Below are 15,082 nucleotides of genomic sequence, written 5' to 3'. Positions count from 1 at the left end.
CAGACAGCTAACCGGAGGGGATCAAGCTGGAGCGTGTGCAGAGCTCCTGGGTTCGCTCCTCGGGACTGCCGTGTCTTTCTCCGCTGACGTATTACAGAATCCTCTGTGTTAGTCCAAGGAGGCAAGCGGGTAGATGACATTCTCTCTGCGTGCGGGGTGCGGTGTCCCTAGAGAAGGAAGCTGGTTGGGACACGGTATAGACGAATCCATTTCCATTTTTCGAAATGAAACGGTTATAGGTTGAGAGCTCGCCCTTAAACCTTTGCGCCTCCCCCTTTCCCAGAGGTAACGACTCAGTTTGGTTTAAACCCTTTAGGACGATTTTCCTGGCTTTAAATGTGTTTCCATAGTGTTTCATTGTGCGTGTGTGTTGAGGGGAAAGGTACACAGCCAGGGTTATATGGAATGGATCATTCTAACCATTTTCCACTCAGCATCAGCAGCACGGGTCTTGGAGACCCATCTCTGTTGTTACAGACGCAGCTCACTCTTTTTAAACTGCTGCCTGGTAAACATTAGTACGACGCTTCTGCACTCTAGTCAACTAGTCATTATTTGATGGATATTTAAACTATTTCCAATTGCTTCCTATGATAAACCTTTTTTTTTTTTTTTTTTTTTTAAGCAAACCTCTGGCTGCATGACTCCCTATGCATGTGCATAAGTGATGTTCTGGGTGGCCGCCTGTGCTCATTTCCGGTTTTCAAAGGTCTTGCCAAATTACCATTCAGAGTATGTGTCTGTGTGTGTGTGTGTGTCTGTGGGGAGAGTTGTCGGTTTCTGTTCTTTGGGGCTGTTTATTCCTGGTTTCTTGTCTGCAGCGGCCGCAGGCTGGAAGGGAGCCAAGGGGGACAGAGGGACATTCGTCTCTAGGTGTAACAGGCCGGCTGGCACCGCACGGTCCGCCTCTCCAAGGCGGCGGTCAATGGGGGCTTTGTTCCTGTGTCCATCCCTGAGCAGAATCCTAAGCCGAGATGTGCCGAGGTGACGGGAGGAGCCGTGCATTGTGACTGGACCACACCCCTTGACTCAGAGGCACCGTCAGGTTTGTAGGAGTCGTACACACACAAATGTAACAGAGGCAGGGTGGGGGTGAGCAAGCCCTGAGATAATTAGGTCGTAAAAAAGGAAAAAAAGGCAGTAAAAGAGGCTGACCACTAACATAAAGATGTGAAGGAGAAAGGCCAAGCCAATTTGCATCCTAGAAGTGGGAGGCGCAGAGGGGACGAGGGGGCTGGGGGATCCAGGGCCAGAGGAAGGGATTGCGGCGGGAGAACAGATGGGAAAGAGGGAAGAAAGGAGGGAAGGGAGACAGTGAGGGGAGGGGGACGCGAAAGTGGCAAGGTAAGAAGAAGCGGAGGCCTGGGAGGGAGGGACGGGCTGCGTCCCTGTCTGTTTGTGATTAGCACACAGCCCCGTGCAGAATGGAGTAAACAGAAACTTCCAGGCATCCCCACACCCCCTCTGAGGCAACGCAGAAATCAGATGCTCCGTGATTAACCGTGGAGAGTTCAGGACACGACCACAAACGCTGTGCGGACTTGAAATTAGCTGCCTTTTCCCAGTCCCCTTGCCAAGATGGGAGTGGGGGGTGGGACGTGCAGGGGTGGGGCCCCCGCCTGCTGGGGGCCAGCATGGACTTCTCCCTGGCGGAGCTCAGAGTGACACTGACAGGCAATCGGCTGCGTCCAGAGCTGCAGGCAGCATCCGGGACGAGCGGGGCCCCGGGCGGGCTTCCTGGAACCCCGACTCCACGGCCGCCTGCACCCTGACACCCGCCAGATAAGAGCTGGGCTGTGGTATCAGAGCCCGGCAGAGCGCCGTCCCGCAGCAGCGCAAGGAGGACGGGGGACAGCCGGCTCCGGAGGTGGGCGATCTTCCCCAGGGCCAGCGGGGCGGTTTCCCGGGTCCCAGCTCATCTCCTCGAGCCCCCGGCGGGTGGGAGCCGCGCCGGCTTTGGTGATTGAGGAAGCTGGGCTACTCCAAGAAGGAGGAGGCATGACTCGGTCCTGAACGTCCAGCGCTGCTTGATGGTGAGTGCGAAACAGCTGTTCTGCATGCAGCTGGCGGGCCCGCGTGCGTGCAGACCAGGCTCCAGAGGGAGGCCAGGCGTGAGGAGGGCAGCGCTTCCTCTCATTCCACCCTGGGGCTCCCGCAGCAGGAGGCGGCCTGCCCTGAGGCTGAGATGAGATCCCAGTCACTGGCTGTGTGGCCTTGGGCAAGTTCTTTGCCCTCTCTGGGCCTCCATTTGTCCATCTCTAGAATGGAGCGGTTGAACAAGGCGATCTTTAAGGGGCTTTTACTGTGACTGCTATTTCTGGTGTGTCGGCTGTGTGCCAGGCGCAGTGCTAGGTATTGATGAAGCTTTGGCTCAGGGAACCCCTGCAAGCCCCCAGTGGGGTAGGTGTTATTATTATTATCCCTATTGTACACTGAGCAAATGGAGGTACAGAGAAGTGAAGTGACTTGCCCAAGGTCACACAGCTGGTCCGTGGCAGAGATGAGAATCAGATCTCCGTCCTCCCGACTTTACCTTTGCTAACCTCTCCACCTCCAGCAGTCTGGAGTCTGTGTTCTGTGAGCACCCCAGGAAGCAGGGGTGAAGGAGGAGTGGGTGTCGAGGGAGCATTGCCTGTAGGAGGGAGGCAGAGAGGTTGGACGGAGGAAGCAACAGGCCGAGCAGCCTTCAGCTATTGGACTGCGCGTCATCTCGGGGTGGGGGCACACCGTCCGGGCGGGCAGGGGCTCCTGGCTTCAGTGAAGTGTCCAAGGCCGTTTACCGTCTTCGCTGCCCTGTGTGGGGGCTCCTGGGGCGTGAGAGCAGAGGGCTAACGCGAGGCAGGGGTGGAGAGAGCTGGGGGTGGGGAGAGTGGCACACGCCTCTGCTGGGTTTCGTTCCAATTTTATTTTGCCTTTTCAAAAATGTGTTTCAAATCATTCTGGGCCCCCACTGCTCGTCTGGATGAGACAGAATTGTGAAACTCACGGAGAGCTTTGCACACGCCTCCCTGGGGGAGTCACATATTGGAATTCTCGGAGGCTATTTGCATAGATGTCCCCGCAGCTGCGGTGGCAGCAGCCAAGAGATAAGATGTGATAGGCTCAGCGGTCGTCTTCCTGGCACTGAGGAGGAGGGTGCGGGTCGCATCCCAGGACCGGGAAGGGCACAGCGGCCGCGGCAGGTGGGGAGTCCCTTGGCGCCAGGCCTCTGCACAGAGACGGAGGTCCCGGTGCCCAGATGTGGCCTTGTTTCTCTCCCTTGGAAAATTCCATCCTGCAGCAGCTCTGTGCTCCTCAGACCTCCTTCCCTTTCGGGGACTGGCTTAGGCTCTCTGCCTTGGGCTCGAGTGGAGGCCTGAGCGGTGGTCCCAGCTCTAAGGCGGTCAGCTTGTCCCAGAAACCCCTGTAGTCCTGGGAAAACCGGGACGGTTGGTCACCCTGCCTGGTTCTGCCCTTGATTTTTTTTTTTTCTCTTTGTCGCCTTGAGCAAGTCACTTCCCTCTGCTTGGGCTCTGTTTCCTCATCAGTAAATCGAAGGGATTATTTCAGGAAATCTGGAAAGTCTCTGCAGCTCTAACTTTCTGTGACCAGTGGGAGAGCACTTAGGCTCTAGGGGGGGGAGGGTGTCTGAGAGAGGACACCCCCTGAGCCCCACAGCACGTCAGGGAGATGCCAGAGGAGGCTGGAATCAAGGTGGGCTTGAGGAAGTGACCGATGGCCTGCAGAGCCACGTCGCTGACCTCCGAGGTAGCGGTCCGGACCCCGAGAGCTTCTGAAAGACCTAAGGAATCGCTGAGAGTGCGGCCGGGCTCGCATTAGGTTCTGTGTGGAGTGACCTAACCCAGATGTCCGCTGGATACAGAGCCCTCACCTTCTGGTCCGTGGACGCTCAGCACCCGCCAGCGTCCCAGTTCTTTGTGGGGGGCTCCCACGGGGGTCTCACCTGTGCTCACACACTGCTCTCTCGTCCTGCTCGTCCTCTCCTGCTTCCTCTTGCCTCTGTCCCCAAGGCCACTCGGAGAATCTGCTCTGTTGCCACTGCCCGGCCTGAGCTCTCCCGAAGCTCCCCCTTTACAGTGCCAGCTGCTCTGGGTCCCGGGCAGAGGTGGAGGGAACCCGTCCTCCCCAAGTCAGGGCATGCTTTGCCGGTGGTCCCTACGCTGTGGTATGCAGCAGCCAGCATGTACTGTCACACGAAAGCCCATTGTCAAATTTGCAGGAATTCGGTGAACTGGTTGTCAAACAGAGCCGTTGTTAAAAATTAAACTTCATAAACTTATAATTAAATTACATTAAAAACAAAGGGAATAAGTACTCAAAACTCATCACTTTCTTTACTTTTCTTTTTTTTTTGCTGAGGAAGATTCACCCTGAGCTAACATCTGTGCCCGTCTTCCTCTGTGTTGTATGTGGGACGCTGCCTCCGCATGGCCACTGACGAGGGGTGTAGGTCCATGCCTGGGAACCGAACCCAGGCTGCTGAAGTGGAGCGCACTGAACTTAACCACCAGGCCAGGGGGCCGGCCCCTAGCACTGCCCGTTTTTTAAACTACATTCTGCTATTACCTGTGCTCCTGAGGTTATTTGCACCTGTTGTAACTGTCCGGTGGAAATGCTCTATAGCGGTTGCTGTCGCGCATCTCTTCCCAATTCCTTTTTTAGCAACTTCAAGCTGGTAGCCTGCAGTCAGCCACGGTGGAAGTATTTATAGGTGGGATTTGGCAAACAGACCGCTCAGGGCTCGATTTATTGTTTTGTTGACTGTCTAGCTGGGAAAGTGAGGCAGAAAAAGTTAATGACGCAGATTAAACATAGAAGCGTGTCGCCTCTGTAGCTTTCCATTGTGAACAGCACCAAAAGTCCAGGCAGCTGCTCACGTCAGTGGCACACGAGTCAAGCTCCGACGTCACTCTCTGTGGCGTCGCTTTCGTCTTACTCCTCAGAGTGGAGGAAAATGTCAACCGGCGTCCCTGAAGAGCCACCCTCGTTCGCCAGTTATAACCATGGGGTGACAGCAGATACAAGAGTTGGGGGCAAAGATCAACAATATCGTTCTGCGCGAATCAGTTGATCACATTAAATTTACAAAAGGGGTATTGTAACTTTTATTTTTGTTTGTAAGTTGCGTGCTACACATCCGTTACGTCAATGCAGTCCATAGCAAACCTGAGTATGTATGTGTGCATGCGTGTGCGTGGGTATGTGCATATATTTGTATGGACACACATGCACACCTGTGTGCGCGCGCACACACACACACACACACACACACACACACGCTTGTCCCTGGACAGCTGGTTGCTAAGCCTTTACCAGCGCAGCACTGGCCCCATAGCATATAGGACCCTTGTGCCCAGGGTCTCGGAAATGCTATTATGGACCCTCCCCAGCCATCACCCAAAGGGAGTCAAACTCTGGGCATTGGGGCCTTGGACACAAAGCCCCAGACTTCCTCCTCTCAACTGAACAAACCTGCAGTCCACCCCCCCTCCCGCTCTGGGCGTTGGAAGGATGCAGAGGTCGGGTCGGGGATGGAAGATGTTGCCTGCGCCGGCAGCATCCGGGCGCCACCTCCGGCAGCGACCAGGGCCCTGGGCCTCGCTCTTCGTCGCATTCTCCGTCTCCACACGCTCGTCGCAGTGGCAGCTCCTTGTTGATTCCATTTCATGTCAGGTCTCACTCCTGTCATCCTTTATTCTCACGTGCGGCACGCGATTCTCTAATGGAAACGGCGTCTTGGAACGAGTAGAAGGAACAGCTGAGCCAAACCTATAGGAAAGTTAAGACAACTTTCTATTTTTAGAAACCCTGGGAGCCAGGTGGGCCCTTTCCAGTTCTCGCAAGCCAGCAAGCACGAGAGGAAAATATTTCTCATTCCCAAGTTCTGCCTCTCCTCCAGTCGAGGCCGAGGAGGAGGCCCAGGTGGGGACATTGGCTAAGGGAAGTGCATCTGTGATGGCCAGGAGGGAGCCACGCCCACAGCGAATTTTAGAAAGAACTAAAAATGGGTTTTCTTATTATTTTATTTCACACGGTAGGAAGGGCGATCCCGAGTTTCCATCTCAGGGCTTCCCGACCCCGGGACCCTGTGAGGAGGCAGGCGGCTCTTCCTCCAGAGCATCCAGCACTCATTTTCATATTTTTCTTTTTTTGTAATTTTAACTTTCAAAAATGAGATCATTCTTGGGGCCGGCCCCGTGGCACAGCGGTTAAGTGCGCACGTTCTGCTTCGGCGGCCGGGGGTTCACTGGTTCAGATTCCGGGTGCAGACATGACACCACTTGGCACACCATGCTGTGGTAGGCGTCCCACATATAAAGAGGAGGAGGATGGGCATGGATGTTAGCTCAGGGCCAGTCTTCCTCAGCAAAAAGAGGAGAGTTGGCAGCAGTTAGCTCAGGGCTAATCTTCCTCAAAAAAAAAAAAAAAAAAGATCATTCTTTCCTTCGATTCTGCATCGTCCTTTATTCCCCTGGCAATGTGTCCTGGGCGTTTGCCCTCTTGTGCGTGGAGCGAAACCATTCCTTTCTGAGCCTGTGTAACGGAAGTCCCAGCAGTTTGTAAGACAGGATCTGTTTTGATAACCACATCTCTGCTTTCTAAGCAGGTCTCGAACTTTCTTGACTCCAAAACACACAAGGAGAGCCCAGCTGCTTCCACTTTTCAGTAAAAAAGAAATTCTGTGGCCTCTCCCCTCAACCTGTATCTGGAAGCTGACGGCTTCCCATCACCTCCTCTGCCCCACCCTGGTCCGCATGGCCTCCATCTCTGGACTGTTGTAGCTGCCTCCTCGCTGTTGTCTCTGCTTCTCCTCTTGCCTCTCTGCCGGTCTGTTCTCCACCTGCAGCCAGTGGGGTCCTGTCTCTCCTCTGCTCAGGACACCCTCTTCCCCCGAGCCCCGGCTCCCACCTCACCCAGAGTAAAAAGCAAAGTTGTCGCCACGCCCACAAGGCCCTGTGGCATCCAGACCTCATCTCCCCTGCTCCGCCCCTTGCCACACTTGTTCTTAGTTGTGCCAGGCACAGTCCTGCCTCAGGGCCTTTGCACTTGATCTCCCCCTGCCTGGGACACTCACTCTTCAGATCTCCACATGGCTCTCTCCTGACCACTTGTCATCATCCAACATACTATATATTTTTCTTTCCTTGATGTCCTCTACTAGAATGTGAGTTTCCTGAGGGCAGCGATTTTTTTTTTGCCTGTCGTTCAGTGCTGCATCCCATAATAGGCACTCAATAAATGCTGGTTGGCACAGAGTAGGCACTCACTACTTGTGGAAATATTTGCTTTGCTGTGTTGCCAAGGGTGACGAGGCAGCCGGACTGTTTGGGAGAGCCCTGCATTAGGGTAGCTGGGGGCTGCCAGCCCCACACCGCCTCTCACTGATAAACGCCAGGTTCACTAGGCCGTGCAAACTCGAGACGTGCCCGGCTGCTCGTGTAACGACGAGAGTCTGTGGGGCTGTGCGTCACCAATGTGGCTGGTGGACCACGGGAGGGGCTCCCCTGCCCAGCCCAGGCCCAGTTCCGGCCCTTCGTTGGCCCGGTGCTCACCCCTCTCGTCTGTGTCGGGTGGGCTCGGGGGTCAGGCAGATTATGGGACGTGGATTCTGACGTGTTGCCGTGTCATCCCGTGAGCTGAAACCTCCACGGAAGAGCGTGCCCCGCGCCGCCAGCCAGACCCTCTCCGCGGGCAGAAGGGGCGGGGGGGACCCCGCGGGTGGACGCGTGGGTGGCTGTGTGCTTCCTCCGAAGGCCACATCCGACACCCCACCCACCAGGGACCAAATAGGCTCGTGCCCTGCCAACAGCAGAGGGGACGGCCGAGCCCCTCCTTAGGGTCCTGGTCCCAAATCCCGAGGTCTCCTCAGACCTCAGGACGTGGCCCCAGGTGGATGGATGAGTCACGGTCTCGTCGGGACAGTGAAAGGGGCGCCTGAGAGGCCCCTCGCCCCTCCACCCGACCCTCGCACTGTGTCGCGGGAGGACCTTGCTTTATGCGCTTCGCGGATATTGTGTTTTTTACAAACCGAGGGTTTGTGGCCAGGCCGTGTCCAGCCGGTCTGTCAGCACTGAGGGTTCAGGGGGTGGTTAGCACTTTTTTAGCAATAATGTATTTTTAAATTAACGTATGCACATTGTTGTTTTAGACATAATGCTCTCGCTCACCTAGAAGACTGCAGGATAGTGTCAACATAAGTTTTGTCTGCACGGGAAAGCAGGACGTGTCGTGACTCACTTTATGGCAGTGGTTTGGAACCGAATCTGCACTATTTCTAAAGTATGCCTGTATTTATGCAATAAAAGACACCTGGACCCACCCCCCAGTCTGAGCACGACAGCTTTGACCATCATGTTATCCACCTCTGTGCTCCTTATGTGCGGTGGATGCTGCCATCTTTCTCTTGCTTTTCCAAAAACTGTGGTCAATATACATAATGTAAAATTTACCATTTTAACCATTTTCAAGTATACCGTTCAGTGGTATTAAGTACCTTTATAATGTCGTGCAACCATCACCATCATCCGTCTCCAGAACTTTTTCATCATCCTGCTTTCCATTGATTAAAAAAAATACTTTTATTGCTTACATGTATATGCCCAAATAATATGCTATTACTTTTACTTATTTTTGAACTTTACAACAAGATACTGTATGTTCTCTTGTGGCACTTGTGTTTTCAGAAAGCCTTTTATCTCTAAAATTCATCCACGTGGTTGCGTATAGCTTGTTGACCATTCATTTTCACTGCTGCATACTATTCCACTCTGTACCAGAGTTCATTTTCCCTGTCTATGGGCATTTGGGTTGTTTCCACTGGTCTGTTTGCTCTCACAAACGGTACAGCTTTGAGTGTTCTTGCACCTGTCCTAGTACCTACATGCTGGCATGTGTGTCAGAGGTGCAGCCAGGGTAGAAATTGCTGGGTCGTGGGGAATATGAAATAATATACTGAACTATTTTCCTATGTGGCTGTACCAATTCTCACAAAACCTTCCACCACATAGCGTCATATGTCTCACTTTTTGCCGCTTGAATGAGTAGAATTTCCCCTGGACCTCGCCTGCCACCATCACAGACAGGCCTGGCTGCCATTAACTGTGTCTCCAGGTCTGAGAATATCTGAAAGCCTTGAACAGGCCGTGGGTTCGTGCTGTCGCACATCTTTGTCGTATGGCTGCTCCTGCAGCGAAGGAGCCTGGCAGCTGTGCTACAGGAAGGAACACACAGAGTGGGGAAGAAAGACCTTGCCCTGCAGCATCGACCTCTCCTTCCCGCCCTCTGACCGCCATGGTTTAGTCTGGTTCTTACCGTGAGGCAGAGCCGTGTGGTGGTGGGAGGGCCGATCCTGACCTTGTCACAGGCACTGATCCGTGCACTTTCCACCAATTGCTGCTAATTCATGCAATCCTCAGACCCCACAAACTGAAGTCCTCTTACTAGCCCCACTTCACGGATGTGGAAACTAAGGAACAGAGAGGTTAGGTGACTTGCCCAAAATCACACAGATAGTAAATGGCAGAGCTGGGTTTGACTCCAGCTCGTCTGGCTTCCTCTGGAGTTTATGTCACCTCTGGATAGAGCCAAGCCATGAAGTGTCGCAAGCTCCTCAGTCCTACGGACTTGGATTCAAATCCTGGATCTCTTACTACCGTGCTGTGTGACTTCGGGCAGGTTACTTCACTTCTCTGTACCTCTAAAATGGCAAGAGCTCTCTTTTCCAGCAGCCTCATTAAGTGCTTTTTTCTTGTGTCTTATTGTTTCTTGTCGAGCTGGATGCCCGTTCCTGAAACATCCCTGGAATATGCTCGTTGGCTTGAGCCTGCCAGGGCCCATCCCCGGAGCGGAAGGGGGACCAATTCTGCCCCAAAGCCAACTGCTGTGCCTGGGAGGGAGACGTGTTGCTGGGCAACGGGTGGGCACATGTGCACTCCAGGCTGGGCTGGCTTGGACCATTGACCTTTGTGACCACAGGACTGAGAAACAGGCTGACCGGCTTGGGTGGCGACCAGCACAGGCCGCCTCTGGCCTTGTCCGTGTGAGGCCAATGGCCGTGCGAGCGTCGGTGCACACGGCGTGTCTGGAATACCTATTCCGAAGGGTGATTCCCAAGGATGGAGCATGTTTGGACTTTTTGGGGGGGAAAATTCCATTTCTGTTGCCAATTAGTTCTGCTTGAGAACAGCTCTTCTCAACACCAACACGCTGGCTGCCCAGGCTTGCGTTCTGTTGATCAGCTCTAAGTGGGGAAAAAAGTGGCTTTTCTTTCCTTCCTCCACCCCCAACCATGAAACCTGGCTGTTCGTGATGAAAGGGGTCGTGCGGATCCTTCAGTTTTCCTCGTCATGACTCCAGGAAAGGCTACGAAAATAATCAGTGGGCCCCGCTGGCCATAACTGAGTGTGGGGCGAAGCTGGCTACCCCAGCGTCTGGGCGACCAGCATCCGACTCAGATGGCGGAGGTTCCGTCACTTCTCTGCTAATTCCACCTGCTCCCCGGCCGGCGCAGGGTGGGAAGCGCTGAGGGTTGTCTGTCTGCTTCTCTTCTTTCCGGGGTTCCAGGGGGGTCCTGGCGGAGGGACCCTGGACAAGACGGTGAAGCCGGGTGGCCGGACGGCAGCATGGATCCGAGCGGGCTGCTGACGCCCACAGCCTGCGCGGAATCCCAGCTCTGCCGCTTACAGCCGCGAGCTTTGGGCTCGGGACTCGACCTCCGGGTGCCTCAGTTTCCTTATTTTACAGTGATGGTAGTGGCCACTCCTCTTGAGAGCGATGTTAGGATCAAAGGAGTCCCTGTGCTTGGGAGAGGCCCTGAGCACGTGTCATGTCCTGTGCAAACGTCAGCCTTCAGTGTTGACGCGCCACCCTCCCCTCTGCCTCTGCTGACACTTGAGTCGTACGTGGTTGTGCCCACGTATCTTAACCTGGTCCCCTGGTGATGGACATGGGGTAGGTTCCAGTCTTTTGTGATTGTAAATAATGCTGCATTGAATAATCTCTGGCTTTGCGTACCCCACCCCACCCCCCTGCCAAGGTTTGTGAACTCCACGATAACCTTGGCTCTGCACTTTCCTTCCTGGGGCCTGCAGAATGAGAGGCGTGCGGGCGAAGGGCCAGCCCTGGCCTGGCATGCAGACGGGCCTGTGGGGTGGGGTGGGGCTCTCCCCAAGCCTGGCAGGACAGATTCCTCTCGAATCCCTCAGGGGAGCGAGGCACCCCGGGGTGAGTTTCAGAAGGTTGGGGCCAGGGCCATCCAGCCCCCAGGTTCCTGGCAAACGCCCTGAGGTGGTCTGGAGAGAGGAAATTTGTGCCACGGAGGTTCTGCCCATTCGTTGTGATCCTCTTCCTCCAGGAAGCCCCCTGGGATCTCGGCTCCAACACCCTTGGCTGTCTCTGCACGGATTTAGCACTGTGGTACCCAGCTACGATCTGAGAGGGCAAAACCTTAAATGTGGGTCAGGAAGACTGGATTTGGGTCCTAAGTTCTTAGCGCTCCTGCTCACATAACCCCCTGCACCTCCCCGTCGGATATAATAACAGTCGGATAATAATAATAATAATGGCAACAACTTCTCAGGAGGGTCTCGGGAGGTCTCGGCGATGAAACGGTGTGAAGCGTTTGACCCTGTGTCGGGCATGAGAAATACAAGCTCGCATTAGGAATGTCACGTCTGTGGGAGGAGCCGGTCACCCGCGGGGCTGTTGGTCCTTGCCGGCAGCAGCGTCTGCAGAGGGTGAAGGGCGTCCCACCTAACTGTGTGGCCTTGGGCAGGTCGTATGCCCTCTGAACTGCGTTTTCTCTCAACAATGGGGATTCTGGGGCTGGCCCCGTGGCCGAGTTAAGTTCGCGCACTCCGCGGCAGGCGACCCAGTGTTTCGTTGGTTCGAATCCTGGGCGCGGACATGGCACTGCTCATCAAACCACGCTGAGGCGGTGTCCCACATGCCACAACTAGAAGGACCCACAACGAAGAATATACAAGTATGTACCGGGGGGCTTTGGGGAGGAAAAGGAAAAAATAAAATCTTAAAAAAAAAAATTGTTAAAAAAAAAAAAGGGGGTTCTGATGATATGTATCGTGCAGGTTTGTTGTGAGAATTAAACGCGGCAGAGCACGAAATGCTTCCGACCAGCGAACGCTCGGTCAGTGGTGGCTGTTGCTGACGTTGTTGATCTCGAGGGTTAACCGTTGTATACGTCCTCCCAGAAACTGGCACAGCGTCGTGCACGCAGTTGGCGCCGAGTGAATACAGATGGAGTGACCGACAGGGCCACGTCCACTTGTTATAAAGTTGGGTCTGGGGGAGGGAGATGGAGGGACCCATTTCTCACGTTGTTGACCCCTCAGGGAGCACAGAGGCTGCGACCTTACCTGCGGGTGTGGCATCTGCTGCAGCTGGAGTCTGTGAGATGATGGACGGGGCATTGTCAGCACCATTTTACAGACAAGAAAACCGGGGCCCAGAGAGGGGAGGGCCTGCCCCTCGCCCCACGGCCAGCACGCGGCTCGGCAGGAGCCCACAGTGTGCTTCACTCTGACGCTCAGCCCCGGGCAGGAAATGGACCTCGGGGGCAAGATACAGTGTCCTCTGTGGCCAGAGAGGGCCCTTGCACATTTCTGACATTTTTGCATCTTGGGACAAGGGTTGAAGAAACTCAGAAGAACTGTTCCCATTTCCTGGTGGAAAAACCCGGTGGCCCGGGCAGGGATCTTTGCGGTGGGGCTGCATCGGAAGCGCGTTTTGACTGTCTTTTGCCCCTCTCCCCACCCTCCTGCTCAGCAGCCATTGTCGAAAACCTGGAGGGGGTCAATCCAGGGATGACCTCCGGGACTGTTGGAGGGTATCCAGCAGGCCAGGGGGCTCCTGCTCCCTTCACGCTGGCCCCGCTCCCCGCCCCGTGGCCGTCGGGCTGGCCCTGCATGAGTGAACGAATGAATGAGCAGTTGGTCTCTCGCCTCCACGGGACCTTCCTCCCTGTGTCCCCTCCTCCTCTTGCAAGGACATCAGTCATTGGATTTAGGGCCACCCTGATCCACTGTGACCTCGTCTTCACTAATTACATTTGCAAAGATTCTGTTTCCAAATAAGGTCACGTTTAAATCTCTGGATAGACATGAATTTGAGGGGACTCTGGTCAACTCGCGACACCACCTGATAAATATTAGCTGTTATCGACACTCCTCTGACTGCAGGATTTATGCAGCACGGACCGTGTGCCCGCACTTTTCTGAGTTCCTGTCATTCCTGCCCCCGTTTTCCCGTCTCCACGATCTTGTGAAGTGGGTTCTCTGAGTACCTCTGGTTGAGGCCCAGAGAGGTGGACGGACTTGTCCCAGATCACACGGCTGGTAAACAGCAAATCTGGGGTTCAGACTCCAAAGCAAGCACGGTTTCAAGACCCTCCAGTGCCAACCCCGGAGTTAGAGTCGCCGTGCTTTCTGTCCCAGAATCCCAGCCGTCTGAGGGGTGCCCTCTCCAGACCTGGGCTCTCTCCAGATACATCTGCCCCAAAGAGGCTCTAAAAAGGGGGAGAGAGGAATCCTGTCCCGATCGCGGTTACACGAAGGTGCGTTCTCCCGCAGATCGGCGTGCCCGGCTCTCCCGCGCTGTCAGCGCACCGGAGGCGTGCCTTTCATCCCTGACATCTGGCAATGTTTGAGGAGTCTTGACTTGGGGCTACAAATCGAGAACTGGTCCATTAAGGTGTGATTTATTCGTCATCCAGACAACGCTGTTAAATGTCTGCAGAGTGATTCACTCTGTCGGGTTTGCAAGCCCCGACTTCTGGGGCTGGGCCTGGCGAAGTCCCTGGCGGGGTGAGGCTGATGCTCTGACGGTGAGGGGCGGGCGGGCCTGGCGGGTGGTCGGGGCCTGACAGGGATGGTGAATGTGCGGCCAGAGGGGGCACGTGGTCCGCCTTCGAGCACGCCTGTCGCGGCCGTGGAATCGCAGGCTTGGCTAACGGGAGGCGTGCGAGCAGGAGCCTTGGAGCCCTGGGCTCAGAGTCTGGAACGAGAGGTTGTCGTTTCCAACAACTGGGGTTCTGGGGCCAGGAAATAGTTGCTCTGTCAGCAGGGAGGGCCAGGCGCCTTCTCCTCGCCAGCCAGCAGGCGGGAGGCCCCCGGGGAGATCAGGGGCTCCCCTGAGGACACATCCAGCCTGCAGAACCTCGCGGGGGGCCGGGGGGCTGGCGAGTTTGTAGGAGCCAGACACGTGGCCCAGGGCGCTGATCCGACGCCAACTGCCTGCGTTCACGTCCTGCCTCCCCCGCGGGCCGGCCAGGCCTTGGATTGCTTTTCTGTAGAACAGAGATGGTGACGGAACCTCCTTGGGGCTGGCAGGGACTCCCTGAGCTAAGGGCACAGAGCGAGTTCTCATTAATTCCAGCCTTGTCGTCATGACGATGACGTGGCGTGGTGCGCTGGTGGTGCACATGGAAGGGCCAAGGCCCGGGACAAGAGAGGAGTGGACGGCAGCTTCTGGCTGGGGGTCTGGGGCCAGGCTCCCGACTTGCCCGATGCACACAGGGCAGGAACCTTCTCCTAGGGCCCGTCCCTCAGGGCAATTGGGGGGCCAGTGCTGATGCTGGTTGTCACCCAGGTTGGGCAGCCGTGTACCCAGCATCCAAGAAGCTGTGGGGTCAGCTGGAGTGGGGGGGACCCAGGAGGAAGGCTGGGGCTACCCCCAAACCACGCCCCACTACAGGGGAGTTGCCCGTGGGCTGGCAACCGGTCTCTCCGCCTGTGGACATCAAGGATCTGGTTCACATAGCCACCTTAGGATGGAGGAAGGATGGACAATGGCCATGTGGCCCTTCTGCTCAGGTGGCTCCTACTCCGCATGAGAGGGGGGCCAGACGTGCACCTCTGCGGGCACGCAAGCCTGCGGTGGTGGGTGGTGGGTGGGGAAAGTGTCGAGTCTGAGCACAGCCTCCGGGTCAGAGGTGGGCAGCATGGCAGGTCCAGCTCAGTTTGGGGGTCACGTAGACCTGGGGCGGGGAGCCCTGGACATCCTGATGTTAAGGCTCCCAGGGCCTGTGATGTGCATCCAGGTCGACAGTCTCTGCTGCTGACTCGGA

The 15,082-nt window shown here is 55.6% G+C and overlaps 1 protein-coding gene across 5 annotated transcripts in view; it reads left to right on the top strand.

Moving 5' to 3' along the window:
• Positions 1-729: 729 nt before the first annotated feature.
• RIPOR3 (RIPOR family member 3) overlaps positions 730-15,082 on the top strand; it is a 74,612-nt gene continuing 60,259 nt past the window's right edge. Inside the window, exon 1 of one of the 5 annotated variants that reach the window (XM_070246947.1) lies at positions 730-1,045. Coding sequence is in view for 3 of the 5 variants with exons in the window: in XM_023626743.2 (XP_023482511.2) it covers positions 2,031-2,033 (3 nt within the window). In the remaining 2 variants the exon portion in view is untranslated. Of the gene's footprint in view, positions 1,046-1,227; positions 2,034-15,082 lie in introns of those variants that run through there. The other 4 variants (XM_070246944.1, XM_023626743.2, XM_001487915.6 and 1 more) reach the window with 4 other exon arrangements.

This window comes from Equus caballus, chromosome 22 (genome assembly GCF_041296265.1).
Source record: "Equus caballus isolate H_3958 breed thoroughbred chromosome 22, TB-T2T, whole genome shotgun sequence".
Classification (NCBI taxonomy): Eukaryota; Metazoa; Chordata; class Mammalia; order Perissodactyla; family Equidae; genus Equus; species Equus caballus.
Note: the sequence above shows the minus strand (reverse complement) of the source record. Positions and strands in the feature narration are given on the sequence as shown.